The sequence below is a fragment of the Thrips palmi genome, unplaced genomic scaffold (assembly GCF_012932325.1).
Source record: "Thrips palmi isolate BJ-2018 unplaced genomic scaffold, TpBJ-2018v1 HiC_scaffold_1, whole genome shotgun sequence".
NCBI lineage: Eukaryota > Metazoa > Arthropoda > Insecta > Thysanoptera > Thripidae > Thrips > Thrips palmi.
The window spans coordinates 851,284-878,131 of NW_023144620.1; the positions used below are offsets into that span (position 1 = coordinate 851,284).

A 26,848-nucleotide genomic window follows, 5' to 3' on the forward strand; every position below is an offset into this window, starting at 1 on the left:
CGTACCAGCAAACTGATTCCAAGAGTAATTTTCATGTCTCTGACTCCCTCGCTCTCATGGAGCTTTCCTTACAGGTGCGAGAGAGACAGCGAGGGAAACGACTACCTCGGTGTCCGTGAGGTGGAGGGCCCGCGCCAAATCCAGCGTGTCGTGGAGACGGACGCGGCCCTGGCAGAGCCTGGACGAAAATCGCAAAGCCGGGCGCAGTGTCACTCTCCGTCCCGGCAGTGCCCGGTCGGTCAGAACGCCGCCAAACAGCACCCAGCTCACGGACTCCAGAGCGAGGGCACCGACACACTCAAGCTCTCAAGTAAGTCGGCGTGCTTTGTCCGAGAAGAAAGTTCTGCGGCAGTTGGGCGTAAGGCGCTTGGGAAAGCCATCGAAGATACGTTGTTATGTCCTCGTCCTGTCATTGTTGCTAAAATCTTCATAGAATCGACGACCCCCAGGCAGTTAAAACGACAGGAAAATAATTAAACATTCGATAAAAAGAATGTTGAAGACAAAGACTCTTAAATTTAAAAAAAAAGTTCTTTTAAAAGAATGTTCAACAAACCGGCTGTTAAATGAGGAGCCTTCAAAATAAAAGAGCTGTTACAAAGGGAATAAATTTTAAAAAAAAAACTTGGAATTGTTCGGAGAACTTTTTGAATTTATTTACTTTCTCAGATCCTGGCGAGATTTTGTGAGCAGGTTGCCTCAAGTAGGTAGGAGTCTCAGACCAAAAAATTTCATGCAGCAAAAATTTATTTACTGATCTGTAACAAATTCTGTGTAGGAATGGGCAAAGCCGTTCGACTTTTACGGGACGCTCAATGACCAAACCAACGCATGGCGACGGATTCGGGAGGGCTTAGTTGCCCGGGGTCCCAGCATGCATGTCGGTTGCTCCGACCGATCTTCCATATAACGCCCCCCCCCTTTCCCTCTTTTTCCCGCCGTTGGCGGTTAACCGCCCCTCCCGACAGGGTGCTCTGGGCACGCCTCTTGAGTCATTGTTACTGGCTTTTCCGTCCATTTCTATGGAGTGGCAGAATTTTGTTGTTTCGGCACTACTTGAAAGTAGCAACGTTTGCAGGCAATCAGCTCCTTCGTCTCAGTGTTCAGAATTTGACCAGTGCCTCGGTACCTGCCATAGAAAAAACTCGGAGGGAACTTGGCGATGTAGTTTGTTGAAACATTATTCACTGAGTACGTGTCCTGCTAAAGTAGAACAAAAGAAAAGAAAAATGCAGTCGTCAACTCTTATTTGGTCAACTCCCCCACAAAATGCCAGCCATCTCACGCAATTTTTAGAGGAACTGTGAACAATTAAAGTTTTGGGCCATTTTACCACTGCTCTGAAAATCGAATAGTGATACATCTCACTCTGAGAGGTGAGACATAACTGTGTCACCGAAAAACAAGCTAGGGCCCGCCCTTCCGTCGAACCGACTTGCCAGCTCCGCTTCGCTGCGCCGGCAACTCGGTTCGACAGGGGGCCGGCCCAGCTTGGCCTGCCGGCGGCCTTTTCTCGGGCCTTCGGCCCTCGCATCAGACCCAACTTGGCCAGTCGAAGGCCCGGGCCTTCGGCCCGATCGCATCACACACACCGTGAGCGGGTAAAGCAAAGTTATCGATGTACCATCGTGACTTAGGCCCGCCCTTCTATTCACAATATGCAATAGTCCTTACACTTTTTACTCCAACTGTCCTTAGAATATGCCCATTTCATTGGTCTCTTCGCCCTCATTCCGAAAATACACATATTTGCCATGCTACTGCAACTCCTTGCAAAAGAGGCACAGCAGGAGCGCAAAACGAGTCCGTCGCACTTTTTCCCATAACTCATGAAGGCGGGCTCCTGGACCCCCCTTCCGACCCCTCGTTGAAGAGGTCTTGCCAAGACCTATCCAAAACTTAAGTAAAAATTTTCAGTCGGTCGACCCCCTTTTTTCAAGATCCTGATGTGACTAAAAGACGAAGTCGGGCTCCTGGACCCCCTTTCCGACCCCTCGTTGAAAAGGTCTTGCTGAGACGAATCGAAATCTGCAATAAATTTTTTTAGTCGGTCGACCCCTTTTTTTGAAGATCCTGATCTGGCCAACTTGTAAAAGCGGCCGATGGGGTCGGGACCAGGTCCATTCATCTTGTCTCGTCGCCCCGATTCCAAAAATACCCCTATGTGCCCTGCTAGCACCAATAATGGCGGAAATCCCCCTCCCGCTCATGTAAACCATGATGCACCTGCAGCAGCCCTTGTGCGACCCGGACGGGATTTGCTCCACCGGATTATTTGTTTGGACGGTACTCCTGAAGTACCCTCCAAATCTGATTACTCTAGCTCAACTCCTTCCTTGTACACAGACGCCAACAACAACAACAACACACAGACACAAAGGCAAATGCATAGGCCCTCCCCCTATTTTTTGAATAGAAGGGCGGGCCAAAAAGTGATACTAAACTGTATCACCGAAAAAACGGTCGTACACGCATTTATCACCGAAAAAAAGATCGTACACGAATGTATCACCGAAAAAAAAGGTCGTACACGAATGTATCACCGAAAAAAAGGTCGTACACAAATATATCACCGAAAAAAAAGACGTACACAAATGCATCACTGAAATAACAGGAAAAGTAGCGATATACATCGGCAACTTTGGCCCGTCCCGTACATTAAGAAACGTACGAATTTCACCTATGTTTGACCCCGACGGAATTAAAACCTGAATCTGGGGTTAAAATTAATGTCATTTTCGTCATCAGCACCCTTAAAAACATCAGAAACAATGCAAAAACTCGAATATAAAGAATGTTCAAAAAATACCCCGCTGGGATTTGAACCCGGGTCCGAACTTCTCCGATTCGCTCGAAACTGGCACCATTGGTTTTTTCTCGTCGCCCCGATTCCAAAAATACCCCTACATGCCCTCCTAGCTGCATCCGTTGCCGAGATCCTCCTCGACCCCATGTAAACCATGATGCACCTGCAGCAGCACCCCCGGGGCTCGGATCGGATTTGCTGCCACCGGGCGGTTCTTAGGGTCACCCAAGGAGGCTCCATACCAAATTTGGTCAAGATCGGACCACGGGAAGTCCTCGGACGAACGGACGGACGGACGGACGGACGGACGCACAGCAGGGATCATACTATATGCCCGTCCCTCCGTCTTCTTTTTTTACAAAAAATGAACGGGACGGGCCAAAAAGGGTCATACTTCCCCAGGAAATCAAGGGTCAATCTGGCTGATGTCTCACCTTTTTTTTCGGTGATACATTTGTGAACTACCTTTTTTTTCGGTAATACATTCGTGCACGACCTTTCTTTCGGTGATACACCTCCTGGAACGCTTTTAAAACATGGTGCACCAAGACATTTTTTACCGTAACTGATAAAATGTTTGCCCTTGAGACTATCTTGAAGCTTCGAGACTTTCTCGTGGAAAAATATTTTGACGTTGTGGGGCACCATTTAAACCAGAGAGGAGCGAAATCGCCGATGGTCTACTTCGAACGGCGCTGGTATGCTCAAATCTCCAGCGAAAATAGTGAAACTATGCTACTTTGAGAGCCCGTAGCGTCGAAACCCGACGTCGTAGGGCCTCGTACGAAACGCCTTTCGAAAGAGCGTTCTATTTTGTACAAGATAAACCTAATGGGTGACTTTTTTGACCAGCCGGTCCCACCAACCCAACAAGTCCCAAACCCTAAAAAACAGCCATTTTGCGGGTTTCCGACCCTTAAATAATCCGGAGTTCGAGTCGGATCTCGCTCCCATGGTGTTTCGGCAGTCCGTATTATGGAAGGAACCCAGAAATAACCTACAATAACACAGAAGTATCATTAATTTGACAGAAACGACGGCGCACATAACGGTGCACAATATGTTTGAAATAGTATTGACCTGAAATGAAATTTCAATTATGCACTCTTAAAAGCCTACGAAGCATTTGCTTCATAACTACAAAGAAAATGAAGGCATTGTAGAATAGCTTCATATTATGAAGGATTTTGCCTCGTAATACGAAGCATTTCTTCGTAGATTTTACAATGCCTTTATTTTCTTCGTATTACAAAGCGGTTCTTCGTAGAGTTTTTACTGGGTGTAACTACTACGGTTTCGCAAATGTTCGCTACTTACCTCAGTTCCTCCCTATTCATCATCCTTGGTAGCACCTAGACTGGAGTCAACTTCCGGGTGCCGCACGTCACGTACGGCGCCATGTTTGGACCCGCCGCTTTCAAAATCAAACGAATGGACACCCTGTGCATCCTTGTGCGCGTTAGTGACGTCGATTGGAGTGACTTCCGGTTGCCTGAGGTCACTTCCGGTACCACGACTGGTCTCGCCGGCCTCGAAAACATATATATAGACACCTCGCATGGCTCTGTTTTCGTTCAAAGCGTTGAACAGCAAGAAGTCGGCCATTTTTTTTAAAATGGCGGATTTTGACCGACTTCCGGTTGTCGGAATGCATTTCCGGGATCATATTTGGATTCCTTGGGTCAAAATTATCCGGAATCGACACCCAGTTTGGATCTGTAGCTAAAATTAGGTCCGTTCGAAATTTTAACGTTAAATTTCCCCCACCCCCCTAAAAAATCTACCCTAAGGGACAAAATTGAGTGTTACATGGATCAAATCGACCAAATGGGTCTTGGAACAAGTGTGCCAAGTGGCACCTTAGTATCACGATTTGCAGTTTAGTTTTGCCTACCGCTAGCACTACTGGACTAGTGCCCTTGTTTCTGGTGATTTACATAAACTTCGAATTAATTTTTATGCTTTCCTTCGTCAAAAAGTGAAGTCTTAAAATTCGGACATTGCGAGGTCCTAAATATCAGGTCTTCAATAGATCCTCATCCAACCTGCCCTGTCTGAAATTTTGGACTTCCCTTGACATGAATTTTGAGACAAGTACTAATATTCAGACCAAGTACGGTTTCAGACTGCCTTGTCTGACCTTAGAGACAAGCGTTTTGAAAGCTCATGAAAAGGCATGAATTGGTGCGCCATAACGTCAAGTCTGAAAAAGTTGTCCGAATTCCCGAATAAACAAAGCTACTGTTTACAGAGCGCACATGGTACTCAATGCCGAAAAAGGAGGATGTGAAACCTTTGAAATGTTGCAATGTCACCCTGCCCACTTTCCAAAAATAAAAGCGAAACATCAGCAACTGTTGAAACTGGATTACCACTTAAAAATCGAAATGGAGTTTACATACGCGCACGCTACGCCACGCAGCCAACGGAAAAGTATGTTAATCGTAGAAGACCTTAGAGGGTTTTTGGCCCGCCCTTCTATTCAAAAAATAGGGGGAGGGCCTATGCATTTGCCTTTGTGTCTGTGTGTTGTTGTTGTTGTTGTTGTTGTTGGCGTCTGTGTACAAGGAAGGAGTTGAGCTAGAGTAACCAGATTTGGAGGGTACTTCAGGAATACCGTCCAAACAAATAATCCGGTGGTGCAAATCCCGTCCGGGTCGCACAAGGGCTGCTGCAGGTGCATCATGGTTTACATGAGCGGGAGGGGGATTTCCGCCATTATTGGTGCTAGCAGGGCACATAGGGGTATTTTTGGAATCGGGGCGACGAGACAAGATGAATGGACCTGGTCCCGACCCCATCGGCCGCTTTTACAAGTTGGCCAGCTCAGGATCTTCAAAAAAGGGGGTCGACCGACTAAAAAAATTTATTGCAGATTTCGATTGGTCTCAGCAAGACCTTTTCAACGAGGGGTCGGAAAGGGGGTCCAGGAGCCCGACTTCGTCTTTTAGTCACATCAGGATCTTGAAAAAAGGGGGTCGACCGACTGAAAATTTTTACTTAAGTTTTCGATAGGTCTTGGCAAGACCTCTTCAACGAGGGGTCGGAAGGGGGGTCCAGGAGCCCGCCTTCATGAGTTATGGGAAAAAGTGCGACGGACTCGTTTTGTTCTCCTGCTGTGCCTCTATTGCAAGGAGTTGCGGTAGCATGGCAAACAAATATGGGTATTTTCGGAATGAGGGCGAAGAGACAAATGAAATGGGCATATTCTAAGGACAGTTGAAGAAAAAAGTGTAAGGACTATTGCATATTGTGAATAGAAGGGCGGGCCTAAGTCACGATGGTACATCGAGAACTTTGCTTTACCCGCTCACGGTGTGTGTGATGCGAGCCGGCCGAAGGCCCGGGCCTTCGACTGGCCAAGTTGGGTCTGATGCGAGGGCTGAAGGCCCGAGAAAAGCCCGCCGGCAGGCCAAGCTGGGCCGGCCCCTTGTCGAACCGAGTTGCCGGCGCAGCGAAGCGGAGCTGGCAACTCGGTTCGACGGAAGGGCGGGCCCTAGCTTGTTAGAAGATTGAGTAGGTTTGCTCGGAAACAGTAAGAAATTTTCAACTTTTGAGATTTTTCTCAATTTTCCCATTAAATTTGGAATCGAATGGAAAAAACCGCAGGGCTCTACGACCACTCCTTGACCCCAAACATTTCTATGAGTGAGTGAGTGAGTGAGTCAGTCAGTGAGTCAGTCAGTCGGATTGGGGCTATATAGGTTCTTGATTGATGAGTGAGGGAGTCAGTCAGTCGGATTTTGGGGCTTTATAGGGGCTTGATGACAATTGATGATTGATTTTGAGTATGTTGCCGGTGACGGGGACCCGATTGCGGCACAGTTTCGGAAATGTCTCGACCAGACCTACCGATGGGGCGTATAAAAATTTTTAGTCGGTCGGTCCCCTTTTTGACCCGCCCTTCTATTCTAAAAATAGGGGGAGGGCCTATGCATTTGCGTCTGTGTGTTGTTGTTGTTGTTGTTGTTGGCGTCTGTGTACAAGGAAGGAGTTGAGCTAGAGTAACCAGATTTGGAGGGTACTTCAGGAGTACCGTCCAAACAAATAATCCGGTGGTGCAAATCCCGTCCGGGTCGCACAAGGGCTGCTGCAGGTGCATCATGGTTTACATGAGCGGGAGGGGGATTTCCGCCATTATTGGTGCTAGCAGGGCACATACGGGTATTTTTGGAATCGGGGCGACGAGACAAGATGAATGGACCTGGTCCCGACCCCATCGGCCGCTTTTACAAGTTGGCCAGATCAGGATCTTCAAAAAAGGGGGTCGACCGACTAAAAAAATTTATTGCAGATTTCGATTGGTCTCAGCAAGACCTTTTCAACGAGGGGTCGGAAAGGGGGTCCAGGAGCCCGACTTCGTCTATTAGTCACATCAGGATCTTGAAAAAAGGCGGTCGACCGACTGAAAATTTTTGCTTAAGTTTTGGATAGGTCTTGGCAAGACCTCTTCAACGAGGGGTCGGAAGGGGGGTCCAGGAGCCCGCCTTCATGAGTTATGGGAAAAAGTGCGACGGACTCGTTTTGCGCTCCTGCTGTGCCTCTATTGCAGGGAGTTGCAGTAGCATGGCAAATATGGGTATTTTCGGAATGAGGGCGAAGAGACAAATGAAATGGGCATATTCTAAGGACAGTTGGAGTAAAAAGTGTAAGGACTATTGCATATTGTGAATAGAAGGGCGGGCCTAAGTCACGATGGTACATCGATAACTTTGCTTTACCCGCTCACGGTGTGTGTGATGCGAGCGGGCCGAAGGCCAAGTTGGGTCTGATGCGAGGGCCGAAGGCCCGAGGAAAGGCCGCCGGCAGGCCAAGCTGGGCCGGCCCCCTGTCGAACCGAGTTGCCGGTGCAGCGTAGCGGAGCTGGCAACTCGGTTCGACGGAAGGGCGGGCCCTAGCTTGTTATTTATTCACTTCACATTTGATCCTAGTTATCCCTATACTCGCTGAAGGGTAATTCCACGCCCAACCATCGCACCCCCCGAAATCGACGGTGATGGAATTGGCCAATATAGGTGTCAATCCACTCAGGATGACCTCTTGAGTCACCCTGCAAAATATTTTGGTCCAACTCCAAACCGTTCAGATTTTATAGCGATTTGAAATTTTTGTCAACTTTGAATGTCGCAACTTTTGTCCACAGAGCATCTGTGGTCACATAGTGACCAGCCAGGTTTCATTGTCTTCACAAAAGACTACTCTATCCATAAGAAATTTTTTTTTGAAAAAAGTGAAAAACTTGGAAAATATTAAGAAAAATCAATGAAAATTTCACAAATATGGATGTATAAAAAAAAGCTGGTCCTTCGATTTTGACGATACTTGTTTCAAAAGTCACTTATCCTTAGTCGAACAAGCCCACAAAATTTCAACTCCGGCCCAGCTTCCTAACTATGGATCGGTCCACGTTTTATACTTTTGGGGCTAAATTTGGTATCGAAACTTGGACGGCATGAACCAAGAGTGCATGTTTTCACTTTTAAGATAACTTCTGAGCTTCAGATTGACCCCCAAACATCAATTCAAATCAGACACTCCAGGTCCAGAGATATATTTTTGTGTGTTTTAACTTCAACGTCGAGATTTTGGGTTAACGAGTAAAATTATGCTTGCGCAGACCATTTCCACCACATGAAAATAACGTCTGAGTATTCCCCTTACTTCATTTTACTCACCTGATGAAGAATTCAACACATTAGCCAATTGATTCTATCAGTTCTTTATCAGGAGAAACTCCCTGACTGATATAGGAGCTCACATATCATGGCCCACACCACAATAAACAAGAAAATCTTAACATTTGAGACAAAAGTTGTCCTGAGCACTACACTTTACTTTTCGAATCGTCTGCTCTGAAATTCGAAGGGTGAGACATCTCACCAATTTTCGGCGATACAAAATGTATCACCGAAAAAATGGTCGTACACGCATGTATCACCGAAAAAATGGTCGTACACGCATGTATCACCGAAAAAACGGTGAGACATCAGCGAGATTGGCCCTTGTTTTCCTGGGGAAGTATCACCCTTTTTTCGGTGATACATTTGTGTACGACCTTTTTTTCGGTGATACATGCGTGTACGACCATGTTTTCGGTGATACATGCGTGTACGACTATTTTTTCGGTGATACATTTTAGTATCACCATTTTTTCGGTGAGACAGGTATGTCTCATCCCTCAGAGAGTGAGATGTATCACTATTTGATTTTCAGTGTGCTTGTACTGCTCCAATCCCAGGTATGAGAAGTTGATAGTGCAGCAGAAAGTTCCCAAAAAATTTTGCAGGGTGACTCAAGAGGTCATCCTGAGTGGATTGACACCTATGGTCAATTCCATCACCGTCGATTTCGGGGGGTGCGATGGTCTGGCGTGGAATTACCCTTAAGTGAGTAACGTAGAGAATAGACGCCCCCTTTTATGTCTGACAAACCAGTTGGTAACCTACCGGTGGAAAAGGGCAGTCCCTAGTCGGATCGTTGAATACCATCATCATGCCTTTTCTCCATACGTTCGGAAAAAAAGTCTTAATAGTGGTGCAGAGTCGTGAGGTACTTTTCTGAAAGGCGTTGTCCTTCCAGCCTCCTCTTGAGCTCCAGGAAGCAAGGTTGAATGTTGCCTAAGTCAACACTCTGAATGAAAGCCATGTCTTACGCTGTTGAGTACGGAGAATGTACAGACGAATTACCGTGTAATTGTCATCAGCGGTGATAAACGTAGTGATATTGCCGGAATAGTACCACACGTCTGTGTTTCTCCTGTCTCGGAAACCTGAGTAGTAACCTTTGAAAAATTCCGTTTTTGGTCTCATTTCGGGTGGGCAGTCTTCCATGTAACCCGGTACGACTCGGAAAGGGCCCTGAAAAGTAACAAATCACCTATAGTCCAATCTGACGCTCCTCTCCATTGCACCCCGGAGATCACGTGACCTCCAGTACTGTCTCCTCAAACATTACGTCTTAATGGTCAGTTGGGACACAGAGAAAATACACAGAGAGAAAATTGCAACCCTTGTGGTGCTAATATCTTGCGTCTTGAGCCATACCATGGCCAGTTATTTCAAATGAACATAAAAATCTGAGAGTGAACTCCCTGTTAAATCGATGTTGAGATTTGCAGCAGGGCATAAAGAGAAGTCAGACTTTTGGCGTCAAAAACTTGATTGTTGCTCACCTTTTCAATCCAATATCCAACAACAATAGTCTTTTATTTACTTTGTTTTCAGGAGTGTGATTTACAACGCAATGAGGGTAAGTAAGAGATTCGAAAGCACTGGGCATTGCTTTTCTTACCCTGTACTTCTTACCCTGTCTTCTAAGTCGCACTGAAAACAATGTAAATTAAAGACAATTGGTGTTGCATATTGGATTGAGGGTGATCAACAATCAAGTTTTTGACGCCATTAGTCAGACTTCGGCGTGTGGAAAAAACGTACCCCAATCGTCCACTATCATGTTACATAATGGGCACGTCAGTTGCGGTACTTACGGCTATCTGCATCTGCGCAGTGCACTTGATTATCATTACTATGGTTGTGGCCAACAGGAGCTGGACGAGCCGCGCAGGGAGAGACATGGTCCCCATGGGAATGAGCATTCAGACTGTGTGGACCATTTCTTTCTTTCGTGGTGTGCGGTCGCGCGTGCATGTTTCTTCGTGTTACGGTGTCGCGTAATAGACCGCTGCTCGGGACGCTCACCTCGCCTTTGCTAAATAAAAAATACACGTGAAGTGACGACCTTACAATGCTCACGGTCCAAAGTGAAGTGGGATGACCTTGCGATAAGTACAACACGATGGGTCCTATGAACAAAGACCGCTACGCTTTGCTCCGGTTGAACAAAGACTCCGGTATGCCTTTTGGCCGCTTCTCCCACTCCCATTTGTAACGCGTATATCAACCAACGTAAGGTAAAAAATCAATTGTGGGTCACGAATCAATTGTGGGTCATTTTTTTCGACGGGTCACCGCAGACCCGACGGAGATTGAATCGATTTGAATTTCGTGGTAGACCTTCCTCCAACCTTTCTTTGTCTTTCCAAATAGCGTGCATGTCCGAGCGATGACTGTAACGGCTCCTATCAGGCTTCAAAGGAAGGCCCTCCATAATGTCGTGAAAATAGCGCCCATCCAACGAGGCGATAAATCGTATGTTTTTCAAATTGCCACCGTGAAGCTATTACGAGATAAAACGGGACGCCCTTGCTGATTTTGGTACATAGTAGGTCAGGGAACATAATTTTACCATAGTACAGCCGAAATCATTCGATGCCATGGTGCGCGGGTGATGGCAAAGTAGCGTTCGCTTCCATGTCAGAACCATTATTTTAACCGAATTTTCCGGTAGTTTTTCTGCTATTTTTTTTGTTTTCTGCGCTTCTGAATGACTGATGTATCCCAGTAAATTCCATTTTTCTGCTCTGTCACATTTAGTATTACGATACGAAGGTTATGTTAAGCTACAGCCCCGAATGACAACACTAGCTTATACTTCCAGTCTGCCATCAGGCTTTTTTGTTGGGGAGGGGGGGGGGCGCATTTCGGGGCTTACATACCTCCCGGAATGGAACCGCTCTCCAACTGCGGGCTAGGCACCCGAGGCCAGTCCGGCCCTGTTATAAGGAGTCAAATCAATCCCTACAGACTATATATTCTGACTGAAATAGATAAAAAACTGTAGCAATACCTCATGATGACAGGGTGTGGTGTTGGATTGTCTACCACACCGGCGGCCCTACAATACGCACTAAAAAAGTTCCGTGTCTAATCCAGGACGTTAAACTCACATCTGTCTCACAGTGAAGTTAGCCTGTTTATGTATTTTTCCTTTTTGAGTGAAAAACGTGTCTGCTTGGTTTATTGAGAACCAGGGACCTTTAATAAATGAAGATAAGAAAATATCTTGCAAAAGTGGTCAATTTACAAGCAAAAAGACGAAATGGCCCACAATTGATATGACCCACAATTGATTCATTGTGCTACAGATCCTGCAGTTTTCACGATTCCGAAAAATGAATTCAGAAGTGAATTTCTCTCGTATTTAAGCAAATCATATCCAAATTTGAGCTTCCTACAATGCTGACCCACAACTGGTTCCAAAAATCAATTGTGGGCCAAAACAGACTACTTTTAAAACAGCCACAGCTTAGTAAATAAGGATGATAGACAGGGCTACTATGCTGCAAAACTTAGGCCAAGGACCATAGTTAAAGGCCGCACATGCACTTTTGTCACCAGGTCAGAATTAAAGGCCTTAATTTGGAATTTTCAAAAATGTGACCCACAATTGATTTTTCACCTTAAAAGGAACGCTGCCAATCGAAATTTTCTGATACTTAAAAGTTTCACGCACCAAATGAGCACATTATCATCGTGCATCTATAAGAACTTCTATGGAAAGTAACTAAGATGAAATGAGAAGTCGACGTAACCCGAAATGCACGTCGGTCTTTGTTAAACCGGTCTTAGTTCAACCAATGTCCCCCGCCCTCCAGGACCACATATTTTCTACGGCGGTGGGCCGCACACTCTCATCCCAAGAACGTTTCATCACGTTGAAATGAATGTGACAAAATGTCACGTTGCTTTGGGCATTGTCACATGCGCTTGGACGTGAATCAGCCATACGTTGAAACGAATGAGACACAATGCTCAAAGGAATGTGACATTCTGTCATACTCGTTTCAACGTGATGTCACGCTCCTGGAGTGAGAGTGCAAGAGCAGGTCTAGTCTACGCATGGAATCAAAATTATCCTGTAAGCTTTATTTCTTTTTTCCAGAAGCTGGCTGCCTCAAAATGTCGTGCTGGTGGACGACGGGTGTCCTGGCCGTCCTCGCCAGCTGCTTCCCGGCTTCGGCTTCCCTCAGCAAGCCCAGCATCGGAAAGGTACACTGTACTCAGAGGTGCTCTAAACGCACTAAATTCATGTGGACTTTTTAACCCAACTGTTTTAACCCACGTCCTGTGTACTCTAACCTAGAGCACGTTTCAAACGTTACAATTTTATTTTTATTTTTATTGTAGGAATATTTTTTTTTGTATTTAACAAGAAAAACAATTTTTCTTGATGTGTTCCTTGCAGGTGGTGGCGAGCTGGGGCTACAACTTGGACGCGCTGGACGTTGCCACGCCGGACGGCTACATCCTCACCGTGCACCGCCTCTCTGCGCCCAAGGCCCGCAACGCCAGTGGCCACTTCACCCCGATTCTAATCGGCCACGGGCTCCTTGGCAACAGCGAGCAGTGGCTTCTGCGGTCGGACCAGAATCTGGGTGGGTCGCAACGCTGCCAGCGCCAGCAAAATTTCCTGCTCTCTCTGGCAGACGAAGAACTTTATGCCTACTTGGGCAAAGTAACCATTTTCTCCTACCCTTTAGGCGTCTTTATACGTGCTGGCCGAGGGAGAGGGGGCGCTTAATACACACCTCTCACGGCGTGCGGTTTCATGTGGGCCTGGGCCTTATCAATTAATGGAAAATAACGGGGATTTTATCACCTTTTGCTAACTTTAAAGGCAAAGTTGGTGGCTTTCTACAAATCGAAAAGCGTACAGTATGCTCTACCTGAAGTATGCCGACAAGCATGCTCTTGCTAGTGAATGCCTACCAAGCACGTACTTACCAGTGCATACATGCCAGGTACACAGTTAAATGCACGGTAAAAACGGTACCTGGTTTTCCCAGGAAGCCTATGACAGAGGCATAGGTGATTTCCTGGGAGTTCCTGGGAAAACCAGGAACCGTTTCTACCGAGTGAAGCATACATCTAGGGATAGGGAGTTGTTTGCATCAGGAAGCGTGTACGGCAAGTATGGACTAGTAAGTGCATGCTTGGCAGGCATGCGCAAGGGGAAATAACTCCTGAAAATTTGTACACCGAAATTCAAAATTCATGAATTTCAAGCCGAAATTCATTGAAATTCATCGAAATTCATTGAAATTCATTGAAATTCACGAAATTCATTGAAATTCATGAATTTCGGTCTAAAATTCATCGAAATTCATTGAAATTCATGAATTTCGGTCCGAAATTCATTGAAATTCATCGAAATTCATGAATTGCGGTCTGAAATTCGTTGAAATTCATGATATTTGATCCGGAATTCAAGAAACCACGTGAATTATGGTCCAAAAGTAATTAAGATTCATTTAAATGGATAAAAGTATATCAATTGATACAAAAACTAAATAATAGTTGTACAAAACGTGGAAGTGCATTGAAAAACAATCATTTTCATGCAATTTTCTTGTAATTTAATGCGGTAAGAGCTCTCCGGTGTGCGCGCTTAGGCTGAAGCAGCCTGGCTTCTAATACCGTCGGAAGCATTCGATTTTTCTCGGTCTAGATTTGGTCTACATGACCGTCTACAGACCTAAGCAACCCCGTCTAGCATTGAGTGGCCGTTGCGGCTGGAAGGCCCTGAAAAAATTACCGCCGCGGTAATTAGGCAAGGTCAAGGAGCCCTGCCGAGGGAAGGAATGGGAGGGGGGAGGGGGAGAGGGGAGGGGGCAGCCGGGGCGGCGACCTGCATCCTTGGGCCGAGAAGCCTCCCTCGCCCGCCACGCCGTCAGGATATTGGGACCTCAGCTGCCCTCAAAATTGGCCTAGAAATTCATTCGAACATGTTTCTGAAGCAGTGAAAGGAATGGAAGACGAATTTGAAATTTTCAGATTTGTAATATAAAGCAAAATATTAGATCACTGGGGTGAGCCACTTGTGAACAAAGACTATTCATCCCAAAGACCCCTCATTGAAAAACGCCATTGTCGTCTGTTTTCTCTCTTCCCCGCCCGAGACCCCCCCGAGAGTGAGCCAGTGTGCGTGTGTGTGTGAATGTGTGTTGGTGCGAGGGTCGGCCTGCCTGCCGCGGTGCACTCCTCCTATTGTCTCCAATTTTAACTTCTGTCGCTTTCAATTTTTCAACACTTTAAGCGCCATATTCTGCTTCCTCATGTCCACGCGGTTAACGCCATATTTTATTTTTGGATTTTGTGATATTTTTGAGTTTTAACCCAATTTGATTACGGAATTATAGAACCACATTTTCTTGTGTATCTCCCGAAGGCCTAGACCTAGAACTGAATTTCAAAACTGCTCCTGTACATCTTTTCATGGCGCATTGAACGAGCTCCTTTATTTTACTCTTAGACTTCTAGAAGCGAATTTACATTTTGCAGCCAGAGGCAATTGTCCTTGGGGGGCCAAGACCGCTCCTCTCTCGGCCGACCCGGACTACCTGGTTGGGTCTCGCCCGCAACCCACACTGCCGGATGGCTGCACTTTTCAATGGAGAATCGGGCGCCCTTTCCCTTGCGTTGGTTCAACTGAGCTTGTCGCGCACTCGTGAAAACTCAGAGGGCTTCCCCATTCGGTTACAAAGTGTGTGTATATTTGTGACTAGAGACCGGCACTGCCGCTCGTGGCGAGCCGGCCCGGCTCGGCAACCGAGTCTCTGTGCGAGAGAGAGGTCCGAGAAAGCCGAAGCCGAGTATTGCCGAACCCGCCGGTGCAAACGGGGCTCGTCTGAGCCGTGGCCGCCCGCGCCTCGTCGCCTAGCTTGGCGGCCTTGCGCGCGCTGGGGGAGACAGACACGTTCGCAGCTCCCAGCACAGCTCCCCGGCCGACTGCCGACCGACTCCGCACAGAGCCTCGTCGCTCTGTCTCTCTCGCACTTATGCGGGCCGCCCCATGAGTGCGACAGAGACGGAGCGACGAAGGTGATATGCGGAGTCGCTCTGCAGGCCAGCGGCAACGAAGTCTCACACCGAAATTCCTCAATTTTGTGATGAAATTCATGAATGTTGTTGTGAAATTCATGAATTTTGCAGTGAAATTCAATGAAATTCATCAAATTCATCGAATTTATCGAAATTCATCGAAATTCATCGAAATTCATCGAAATTCATTGAAATTCATTGAAATTCACTGAAATTCACCGAAATTCATGCGAAATTCAAAATTTTGTACACCGAAATTCAAAGTTATTTCCCCTTGGGCATGCGCTAGTTAGAGCGTCCTTGCAGGCATGCTCCAGCATAAAATGTACGCTTTTCTAGTTGGCTGAGCGATAGCGAAGCCCGTTACTCCAGTGCGGTTGAAAAGTTTTGTCTGTCTGTCTGTCTGTGTGTGTGTCTGTGTGTGTGTGTGTGTACACTACTCCTCCTGAACGGCTCGGCCGATCTGGCTGAGATTTTGCAGGCTTATTAGATATGTTCTTGGCTCGGCACACGCGAAATTTCACGATCGTACCTCAACTGGTTCAGTTTTTATAGCCGAAAAACACCTAAAAAACGGCGAAAAATCGAGTTTTCTGCTGGTAGATCACCTCTGTCTTGAAGAAAGGGGGGTCTGGGGGGCGGAGCCCCCCAGCCACGACAAGTTAAAAAGTGACAACGGTCAAGATCGTGTTATCTTTAGATGAAGCAACTCTATCTAGAATTAAGGGGGGTCTGAGCCCCCCAGCATGCAACACGTAAGAAGTATCCGACAATGGACAAGCCAATGCCTGCCGAAGGCAGGCTAGCGCCGCAGGCCAAGGTAGGTACGCCAGGCGCGGATTGGAGGAACTGGCCGCGAGACATCGCGAAGCCTGTTACGACAAGACGCGGTCTGGCGTAAACCTACCTTGTATTTGTACAGCAGTTACGCACAACTGGTTCCCGGAGAGTGCTGAATGTAATGTACGTGCTGTTCGCAGCTGTCCAGCTGGTGGACCGCGGCTTTGACGTATGGCTGTCTAACTTCAGAGGAACCAGCTATGGACTCAGACATAAGTCTCTCAGCATCAAGTCGCACAAGTTTTGGGACTTCAGGTGAGTCAAAAACTTGTCAGTATGAAGAGATCGTTCGCACATAATGCTAGAGTCATGTTTCTACCATGGTCCAGGAGCGGGTTTCGGCTGATAAGGGATCGTTTAATCTTTGTCTTACAAATACTAAGACGAAACTCAAGCATTGTACGCTTTAAAATTGCGACACTGGAAATGAAGTAAAGAGGAAAAAATGGCCTATGCATTTAGATACACACTAAATTCTTATGGATTTTTTAAATGCATAATCATACATTTTTAGGCATAGTGATGCACGCGTCAAATGTAAGGGAGGGTGGGGCACCATGACCACCCCCCTCGCTCTCGGGGACTACTTTGCCGACGGCAACCGGTCGACCGGACTTCCGAGAGAATAGGATTCTAACTATTTTCAGCCAGAGTCCTACCTTCTAGCTTCAAGGGTACGACCAAAGCACCTCGCCAAAATTCTTGTTACAGCGTTTTGGCTAAATTGGGCGTATTTAAAATCTGGGGTATTTTTTCTCATTCTCACATTTGAGGAAATAAGTTCGATGTCCTAGGTTTTTTTCAATATGTCGGCTCTCCGGCGAAGTATCCATTATCACATTTAATTTTAAAAAGCTTTTTTCTTGCTCGGGGAGCCTTAGAGTCGTAAACTGCACTGTGGAGAGCCATGACCACTTTTTAGTGGGGCACCATGAGTTGACTGGCCTGATGGTAACAACAGCGATATAAACAATTTCAATGAGAATACTGGTAGAAAGTACACTTTTTGGGCCAAAAAATTACCATGGTCATGGTGCCCCACGGGGTGGTCATGGTACCCCATAGGTGGGGCGCCATGACCACTTTGCGTTTTATTTTCCAAAGTGTTCTGTGAGCCTGCCGTGCATTGCAGACAAGTTCCAATGGGTGGAAGAGGTCCTTGGAGGTCCAAAAAATCCCCTCATGCTGGAAACTTAACTTTTCGAACCACACGGTGGAGTAGAGGGAGGCACCAAAACAAGTGGTCATGGTTCCCCACCCTCCCTTACACAGTGATGCAATATTATACATACCTTATGGACCTATCTGCAGATAGGTCCATAACGAGGGGGAAATCACTCGCGTAAATCACTCGCGTCGGGTCACCGATTCCGAGTATTACGCGTAATAGTAATAGCGTAATAGCCAAATTTTTTAAAGTTTTCCCTATTTAGGGTCCGATTTTGGCCTAATATGGATAATTTCGAGCGTAATAAGCCTTACGTAATAGCGTGATAGAACGTAATAGGGAGTAGTCGGGTCACAGTTTTTAAGAGTGATTTCCCCCTCGGTCGATAAGGTATGTATAATTTGGCATCATTGCGTACATTTGACGCATCTTCTTGCATAATATGTACACAGTGATGCATAATAATTGTACATACCTTGTGGACGTATCTGCGCGTGCATTACTATGCATAAAAAAGGTCCATAAGAATTAAGTGTGCAGAAGAAATCAGAACAGAGGAACATTTTGGGCTTGTACGGAGGATTTCAATTGGCTGAAGTTAATTTCATCAGAATGCACGAACCTTCAAGTTTCAAAGAAACAACTCTGAAAAGTCAACTATGTGCTGAGCACACTCTGTTCGGCGTGACACACAAGTACACTCCGACGAGAGTGTACTCAGATGAGTACACAGTACACTCCAAAGGAGTGTGCTTAGATGAGTACACTCTGACGAGAGTGTGCTTAGAACCTGGAAATATACGCACACTCTACCAAAATGTCTTGTAAATGCTGTTAATTTATTACCAATTTTCACTGTAGGTCAATTCACAGCGTTTACTGTGATCTGCTCACACGATTCACTGTGATCTTGTTCGCGGTGTTCACTGTGATCTGGTCCCCAGTAAACACTGTGAGTTTGACGCCGCTGCGCACCGAAGTACTGCAAATCAGGCTCCAATTCACGGCGTTTACTGTGGCCAGATCACAGTGAACACTGTGACCGAGATCACAGTGAACGCCGCACAGTGGGGCGAAAACGGAAAAAGTCGCACGAAATTATTTTCTTCACCAAATTTTTTGTACAGTGTATTTAGGGGTCGCTGAATTCATTTCTGACGAAATTTGAACGTGAAAGGCACCCTAAGAGGCGGAGCCAGGTGCGTGAAGGGGGGTAAAACGAACCTTATTGCTGAATTCTCGCAAAACTTTGGATTTGAGGGTTTCATTGGTAGTGAAAATCATTTCTGAGGAGATAAGAAGACAAAAGATATACCCAGGAGACGACCAAACGTGCCTCTTGTGCCGCCTATTGATACTGGCTGCACCCGAGGCCTGCGTAACGATGCATGTCTTGGCGTAACAGTATGATCACGGAAGTTGTTGTATCACTATCGGTGGCAGCCCAAAACGATGTCTGGTGTGGGACAGTGTCTGACAGAGCTGGTTGGAGTAGCCAGCGCGCATAGCGCCTCTGCCTTCCTCTCCCGAGGGCGCGGCGCGGTGGCGGCGGCGTGGCGCGGCGAGACGAAGTCGCATGTTTGACTTTGATTTGAAGGAAAACGGCATCGAACGGCATCGCCGGACGAAATGGACATGAAAGTGGGGTCACCATACTATCTCACCACGGTGCCCGACCGGTTCGCAAATGTTCGCAACTCGACTTATCCCTCGTCAAAAAAGTCGCAGACGACGATTTTAGCAAACATTTGAAGACCCGCAGTTTCCACACTTTTCGTTTGAAACCAATTTCAATGAATGGACTGGACTGCTTGATTTTTTGCCTTTCCAAAAACATATAAAACATGTTATTTTGCTCTACAACAGCGATAGGAGTGGCCTTTCTTACGCGACCCCCGCCAAATGTATCATTTTCTCGCGAAATTGCTCTACTTTGAGGTCGCTAAACGGCAAGTAGTAGTTATTTGAGGTGCAAAAAATGTTCGTAACTGTATAGAATGGTCCTTTCTGAGTTCAAAAACGTCGGTCCCATCCCTGTAGGACAAAAACGGCGAAATCGGACTTACGTGCGACTTTTTCCGGTTTCGCCCCACTGTGCGCCGTAACGCCGTGAATTGCATAACAGCAAACATTGGTAATTGGCTGAGCGATAGCAAAGCCTGTTACTCAGGTGGGGTTGAAAAATTTTTCCTGTCTGCGTGCGTGTGTGTGTGTGTGTGTGTGTCCGCGCTACTCCTCCTGAACGGCTCGGCCGATCTCGGTGAGATTTTGCACGCTTTTTGGGTATGTCCTTGGCTCAGCACACGCGAAATTTCACTATCCTAGCTCAACTGGTTCGGTTTTTATAGCCGAAAAACACCTAAAAAACGGCGAAAAATCGAGTTTTCTGCAGGCAGATCACTTCTGTATTGAGGAAAGGGGGGTCTGGGCCCCAGCCTCGACAAGTTAAAAAGTCAGGCCAATGCAGCCCTAGGCACGAAATCAAATGCTGCTTTGACCTTCAATCACGCAAATTGGTATGCGGATGCCTGGAAAAGAAACCTAGCCTGCCGAAGGCAGGCAAGCGCCGCAGGCCAAGGTAGGTGTAACGCCAGGCGTAGATTGTCGTAACTGGCGCAGCATCGCGAAGCCTGTTACGACAAGACACGGTCTGGCGTACACCTACCTTGTAAATTAACGGCGTTGACAGGACATTTTTTGTAGAGTGCAGTTGAGTACACGCTCGTGGGAGTGTGCTTGTGAGCACACGCTAATGAAAGTGTACTCGTGAGTACACGCTGAAGAGAGTGTACTCGTGAGTACACGCTAAAGAGAGTGTACAGAGTACACTGTTGAGTTTGCAGAGAACACTTGACTGGTTGCAGCTGGCACGAGAACGGGGTCATCGACCAGGCCGCCATGGTGGACTTCGTGTTGCAGACCACGGGTCGTCCTCGCCTTCTATCTTTGTCTTACTCCATGAGTTGCACCTCCACCATGGTGTTGCTGTCGGAGCGACCAGAGTACAATTCCAAGATAATGGGAAACGTATTCTTCGCACCGTCGGCCTTCTTCAGGCACCCGGCCGGCCTGTGGTTGTTCACCAAGTCAGCCATAGACAAGTGTCCTGGCCTTATTAAGGTATGCACGAGAGGGGCTTAAGGTGCACACTGTGTCATAAAAGTACGGAAAATTCTGTAATTTTTTCGCCCTCTGATCAGTATATTCTCCGTAAGGTCTTGGTCTTACGGTATTCTCCGCAGGACCGGACAGTATTCTCCCTAGGGCCTGGAAGACCGTATAGTCCCACGAAGAACAGAGTAGTGTAAGGTCCTACGGAGAAGACTGCACGGTTCTACGGAGAATATTGGCAAGGGGGCTACAGAGAATTACCACAAGCTGTTAACAGAATTTTCCGTAGCTTTTTGCCTCAGTGCACTGTAGCGACGGTGTTCTGGGATAATTTTGGAATACGGGGAAAAAGTGGAACAGCAGTTTCCTGGGCAAGACTTGACATTTTAGAATGGGTGTCAATGGGTTGGTTAGATTGCGCCTGTAGTAAATATTCAATTTTGGCACGGTGCCATTTCTCTGAGGGGGCAACTACTTGAAATATTTTTGTACACTGGATTCTTCTAAGGAAGAGATTTCGAGGTTTTTAACGAGATTTCACCAGATTTCGCTCAAGATTTCGTTCAGAATTTCGTTAACAGAATATCGGGACCGCATATTGCCCCCTCGATTTACTTGCTGTACCGGAACAGAGGTGCTGAACTCAATGTTACAGACTGTTTCGGTAATTGTGACAACACACGTGTGCCCATTAACATTCAGAAGAATGTGCCAGTGGTGCACTTCGACAAACATACGACTAGTCGTATGAGCTCATACTCGACACCTACGTACTCTGTGAACAGGATGCTACCGCACGCTACATTATCAACGACAAGATGCCATTTTCGGACGTGCCAGTGGACACCTTATGTTACGCAGCACAAAGCAGCAACGAACTCCAGCCAGTCTGCAAGATTTTCACCGAGTTTGCTGCAGGAAAACCAAAACCGCCAATTTCCAGTGTGCGTATAAGATTAGAAAACAATAAATTTTTCGATTCTTTTTTTTTTCATGTTTTGCCCTGCACATTAGTAATTGTGTACACAGTAGGCAAGAACCCTTCACGGCAAAACCCTGTCTACACTGGTAAAACAAAGGCCTAAAACTACGCCCTTTGGGACATAAACAGTCTTTTATGCCCTTCAAGGACGTAAATCGCTTAATGCCCTTGGGAAGGGCGTAAATTGTATATACGACTTTTAGGCAAAATGTAAATGTTCCTTCAAAGGCATAAACGATTCACGCCTTTCCAGGGCCTAGTTTTAATGCCTTTGTTTCACCAGTGTACCTGACACACACGGACAAAAAAAATGGTACTTACAACCCTTCACTAGCATGTCTTTGTAAGTGTGCACCAGGCAGATCGAAGTGTAGCATATTTGGTGAGATTTCCCTTTCATTGCAGAAGATGATGCGTGCGCTGCTAAGCCGATTCCCAGCTGGAGCATCTATCCGCCAAGTGACTCATTATGCCCAGAGCCTTATGTCAGGTACCTCTCATTTCCAACCTCCTGGCTTTCTCCGTGTTTCTTCCCTTCTGTTTTTCCTTCCATGATAGATGGGATGCCTTTCATGGGGTTTGAGGTTACTTTCAGAGTAAACCTAAATTATATCCCATTAAAGACTTGTTGTTTCCTAAGTTAAAGTGAAATTGTGTCTTTGTGCCCCGTCGCAGCAGCTGGGAGTAGGACGATATTGCGTAGTGGCTGCACTGCAAATGCAAGCAAAGGCGATACTAAAGTACATTTTTTGGCGATACAATTGAGTATCGCCAATACAAGGTAGGTTTACGCCAGACCGCGTCTTGTCGTAACAGGCTCCGCGATGTCTCGCTGCCTGTTCCTCCAATCCGCGCCTGGCGGACCTACCTTGGCCTGCGGCGCTAGCCTGCCTTCGGCAGGCTATGGCTTGCCCATCGTCGGTTACTTCTAAATTGTTGCATGCTGGGGGGCTCCGCCCCGCAGACCCCCCTTCATTCCAGATAGAGTTGCTTCATCCACAGATAACACGATCTTGACCCTTGTTACTTTTCAACTTGCCGGGGCTGGGGGGCTCTGCCCCCCTGACCCCCTTTCTTCAAGGCAGAAGATATTTGCCGGCAGAAAACTCGATTTTCGCCGTTTTTTAGGTGTTTTTCCACTGTGGCATAAAGCTACGGAAAATTCTGTAAACAGCTTGTGGTAATTATCCGTAGCCCCCTTGTCAATATTCTCTGTAGGCTCTTACAGTATTTTCCGTAGGACCGCACAGTATTCTGCGTAGGACCGCACAGTGATCTCCGTAGGACTAAACATTCTTCCACGTCCTACGGAAAAGACTGTGCGATCCTACGGAGAATACTGTGCGGCCCTACGGAGAATACTGTAAGAGCCTACGGAGAACATTGATAAGAGGGCTACGGAGATTCCTGGCAAAAAAATTAACAGAATTTTCCGTACCTTTTTGCTACAGTGTCGGCTATAAAAACTGAACCAGTTGAGCTAGGATAGTGAAATTTCGCGTGTGCCGAGCCAAGGACATACCCAAAAAGTGTGCAAAATCTCAGCCAGATCGGCCGAGCCGTTCAGGAGAAGTAGTGCTGACAGACAGACAGACAGACAAAACTTTTCAACCCCACCTGAGTAACGGGCTTCGCTATCGCTCAGCCAAAAAGGCCTTACGGAAAAGTATTGCCTTCAGAACGGCGATACACAGAAGTATCGCCAAAATTTGGCGATCCCGCGTGGGAGAATCTGCAGTCTGAATTGCACCCAAGAACTGAAGTCATACTTCACCTTGCAGTGAATAAGGATGGAAGTTAAGGTGTAACTCAATTGATCTTAAAGTGTTCATAAATCTGCTAGTTTGAAGTATGCATTGACTACAGTTTAACTGCAGATATACGACTGCAGCTCAAGTACAGTTGAAGCGCAGTTATTTGTAATTGAACTGCAGTTAAGTACACTTAACTGACATTCAACTGTACTCTGACTGCAAAAAAAATCTAGTACTTATTTCGGACGTTTCAGTTTTAACTACAGTTTTTTTGTCGGACAGTTCATAACAGTTCATAACATAAAAACTACAAATTTGAGTAAAAAATATAAAAAAAATCTCATTCAACGAACGTTAATGAAAGCAGATGATACTCGTTTGGTTTTCTTCTACGGGGTAGTATGGGCTCATTCCAAAGATAATATTTAAAAACTGAGTCCTTTGTGCCGTGGCCTGCACCGCCGCGCCATGAGACTAGGGCTTGGCCGCGCCGTGCCCGTTGGCCTCCTCTGCGCTGTAGCGGGGAGGGATTGTCAATGCTGCGCGCAGGCCGTCGCGCGCGAGGAGGGGGTGCCATTGTCGAATTCCGCGCAGGCTGCGCCGCAGCGACAGACTCATCAGCCCGCCCCGGCAGCCAGCCCCTATTATATTGTTAGGATACGCACTTGGTTTTTGGACTCTCGAGTAAAAGCTAGCTGACACCTTTATGTGTCTTGTAGTTGTAGATTTAGGTATGTTTTTGTAAAGGTATCATCTGCTAAAAATAGTGTCGAGAAAGGATGGGCCTCTACAGTCACGCCCTTCCTCTTCCCTCCTTTCCTTGTTTTGTCGTGTTAGTTTGTCAGTCTGATGAGTAGTCGAACCCGAGCGGCCGCGCTTGTCAGTCCGCAGCGCTGCCATCTGCGCCACGGAGACATCTGAGGGACACGGCCCAGTGCGGGCGATGCCACTGGCCGTGCCCGCGCGCTCAGGTAGACGAGGGATTTACCGCAACTCCCGCCCGGCGCGGGCCACTCCACGGGGAATTTTCACGTCATTTGTCCGGACATGCCGGTTTGGAAGCAGTGCGGAGCTTCACTTTGCAAAATTCATAGAGATTAAATCACTTTTAAGTGTCAGCGCTGAAGACATTCAGAGTGAAGATGGTAGTACACTTGAACTACTAGTGGGACAAACTCTAAGTGTAGTTTATGACTGCATCATGAATTGAGCCCGGGACTGTATATGCCATACACCAGTCTTTACTTTCCAAGTGTAAGTAAAGAGCAGTTGAGAACTGCATTTGATATCAACACTTTGCTTTTGTAAATGAAGCTAACTTGAAGTGCGGTTTTAACTTTCGGAATGACAGTGGACTGCAGTTGGATCTTACAACAGATGGCAGTTTAAGGACAGTTTTTGTCCACTTTAAATCATACAACTGACTGCAGCGGACGATACAAAACTGATTACGTTTTAAATACAAATAAAGGGAAGAAAAGAACTACAGAAACGGACTGCAGATGAACAACTGCAGTTTCATCTACAATTCAACTACAGATCCTTCCTACCCAAAAGTATGCTTTTGGGTATTGCCAAAACCACGGCATTCAACCAAGGTCTTCTCCCCTTGATTTGTTCGACGTTTATTGCCAAATCGTGGCAATACTCCCAAGTATTGCCAAATTTTGGCGTTTCTTTTGTGTATCGCCGTTTTGAAGGCAATACTTTTCCGTACGGCCGTTTATTGGCGATTCTCAACTGTATCGCCATAAAATGTACTATAAGTATTGCCTTTGGATTTACAGTGTGCTTACCTTGTTTTCTACTTTTGCAGCGGGAAGTTTTCGAAAGTATGATTTCGGAATGGCTAAAAATGAAAAATTATACAGCTCCCCCGTGCCTCCGTCCTACAACTTGAGCGCAATCAGTTCGCCCATTCATTTCTTCTACGGACTTGGTGATTTGACCGTGAGTGCTGAAGTAAGTGTGTCACCATTGACATTATTTTTCGTCACAAAATGATGGAGACCTATATTTGGTAATTGAGCAAAGTAAGCTCGCCGTGGCTGAAATGGGTAGACATGGACAAAAGTCGATAAATAAGAAGAAAACTTAAGCGCATGCGCAGTTCGCAATGTTTGAATTTTCTCAGAATCGTCATTATATCATAGTCCCATACATCGCGAATGGAATTCTAGGAATTAAAATCCTGTGAGTTCCATTTTAAATTATCAAAATGGGAACACTATGCAATGCAATTAGCATTTGACTTTTTTTTCACGTGAGTGACATTTTGAAGCGATTCACGACGATACAGCCTAAACCGCTGCAGAGAATACTATATTTGACAACTCCACGCGCCGCAGCAGCACGTCGTTCTTGCTTCGTTTGCACGTCATGCTGACTGAAGGCTTTTTTCCGCAAGGATGCCGCGGCCCTCTCGAGTGAAATTCCATCTGTCGTATCCGTGCACAAAGTTCCACGATTCAATCATTTGGACTTTGTTCTGGCCAAAAATGTGGACGAGGCTGTTAACAAGAAGGTCATAGACCACTTTCTAAGTTACGTGTGATACTCAATACCGGTTCTACACTGCGAACGAAAAAGGTAAATCCTACTGTTGTTAATTTGCCAGTGCCCGTTTATCCTCTCAGTCGTCCTCATTTTACAGGCTTTTCTGTAGAAACAAGAACAACATTAGCTGTTCAGTCAACAGGCAGTTCTGTCTCTTTCTTTGGTTCGTCCCATCCATGTGCAGGTGAAGGAAGGCTTCCAAAACTGTCCGAATCGATTCTCCTTTGCACGAATGGATTTATCTCAACACAAAAAATGGATGCTGTGTTAAAAACAGAAATTTATCGAAACTCTGCATGAATTAGTACATTTGCCATGATGTATCCAAATAAATATTCTTTCCAAGGTTAGCTGTGTGACGTTAATAAATTAATCATGACATTCCGGGTCAACCACTTAGTAACGTTCAGTCCGTGCAGCCGAGGGGGTTCATGCTCCAAGAAATCGTGTACAGAGTACTCGGTATTACGCGGTATACTACTGGGCATTACTCGTGTGTTACAGCATTAAAAAGCCAAAATTTGGCACATTTGGCCCAAAAATGGTACCACAATTATTGTACAATAATTGCAGTACCATTTTTGGGCCAGATGTGCCAAATTTTGGTTTTTTAATGCCGTAACACACGTGTAATGCCCAATAATACCGCGTAATACCGAGTACTCTGTACACGATTTCTTGGAGTGTGTACCCCCTCGGCTGCTCAGGGTTGCCAGATTGAGCTACATGTCGCGATTTGGGCTCCTCGGCCCAAAGAGGTCGTACACGCATGTATCACCGGATAAAAGGTCGTACACAAATGTATCACCGAAATAAGGGTGATACTTCCCAGGAAAACAAGGGCCAATCTCGCTGTTGTCTCACCTCTTTTTCGGTGATACATTAGTGTACGACCTTTTTTTCGACGATACA

General features: G+C 46.3%; 2 protein-coding genes across 2 annotated transcripts; one reads left to right on the plus strand and one right to left on the minus strand.

Moving 5' to 3' along the window:
- On the plus strand, positions 1-26,277 carry LOC117639082 (lipase 1-like). The gene is made up of 10 exons (XM_034374476.1): positions 1-310; positions 12,587-12,693; positions 12,890-13,079; positions 16,506-16,620; positions 20,398-20,653; positions 21,430-21,588; positions 22,032-22,116; positions 25,197-25,342; positions 25,788-25,969; positions 26,034-26,277. Exons 1-9 carry the CDS (start codon positions 34-36, stop codon positions 25,932-25,934), a joined length of 1,482 nt encoding a protein of 493 aa, XP_034230367.1. The 5' UTR covers positions 1-33; the 3' UTR covers positions 25,935-25,969; positions 26,034-26,277.
- LOC117639164 lies at positions 1,011-10,614 on the minus strand. The gene is made up of 4 exons (XM_034374566.1): positions 10,293-10,614; positions 9,493-9,663; positions 9,253-9,423; positions 1,011-1,203 (listed from the first exon to the last, which is right to left on the minus strand). The coding sequence occupies exons 1-4, from the start codon at positions 10,398-10,400 to the stop codon at positions 1,021-1,023; spliced, it is 633 nt and encodes a 210-aa protein (XP_034230457.1). The 5' UTR covers positions 10,401-10,614; the 3' UTR covers positions 1,011-1,020.
- Positions 26,278-26,848: the final 571 nt, after the last annotated feature.

What these genes read in the sequence shown, in the direction of transcription:
- LOC117639082 (XM_034374476.1), top strand. Translation starts at nt 34, where the DNA reads ATGTCTCTGACTCCCTCGCTCTCATGGAGCTTTCCTTACAGGTGCGAG. An exon ending in GCAAGCCCAGCATCGGAAAG is followed by an intron (nt 12,694 to 12,889) that starts GTACACTGTACT and finishes TGTTCCTTGCAG; the next exon opens with GTGGTGGCGAGCTGGGGCTA. An exon ending in AGTGTCCTGGCCTTATTAAG is followed by an intron (nt 20,654 to 21,429) that starts GTATGCACGAGA and finishes CTCTGTGAACAG; the next exon opens with GATGCTACCGCACGCTACAT.
- LOC117639164 (XM_034374566.1), bottom strand. Translation starts at nt 10,400, where the DNA reads ATGCTCATTCCCATGGGGACCATGTCTCTCCCTGCGCGGCTCGTCCAG. An exon ending in CTGCGCAGATGCAGATAGCC is followed by an intron (nt 9,664 to 10,292) that starts GTAAGTACCGCA and finishes GTTACTTTTCAG; the next exon opens with GGCCCTTTCCGAGTCGTACC. An exon ending in CCGCTGATGACAATTACACG is followed by an intron (nt 9,424 to 9,492) that starts GTAATTCGTCTG and finishes GTGTTGACTTAG; the next exon opens with GCAACATTCAACCTTGCTTC.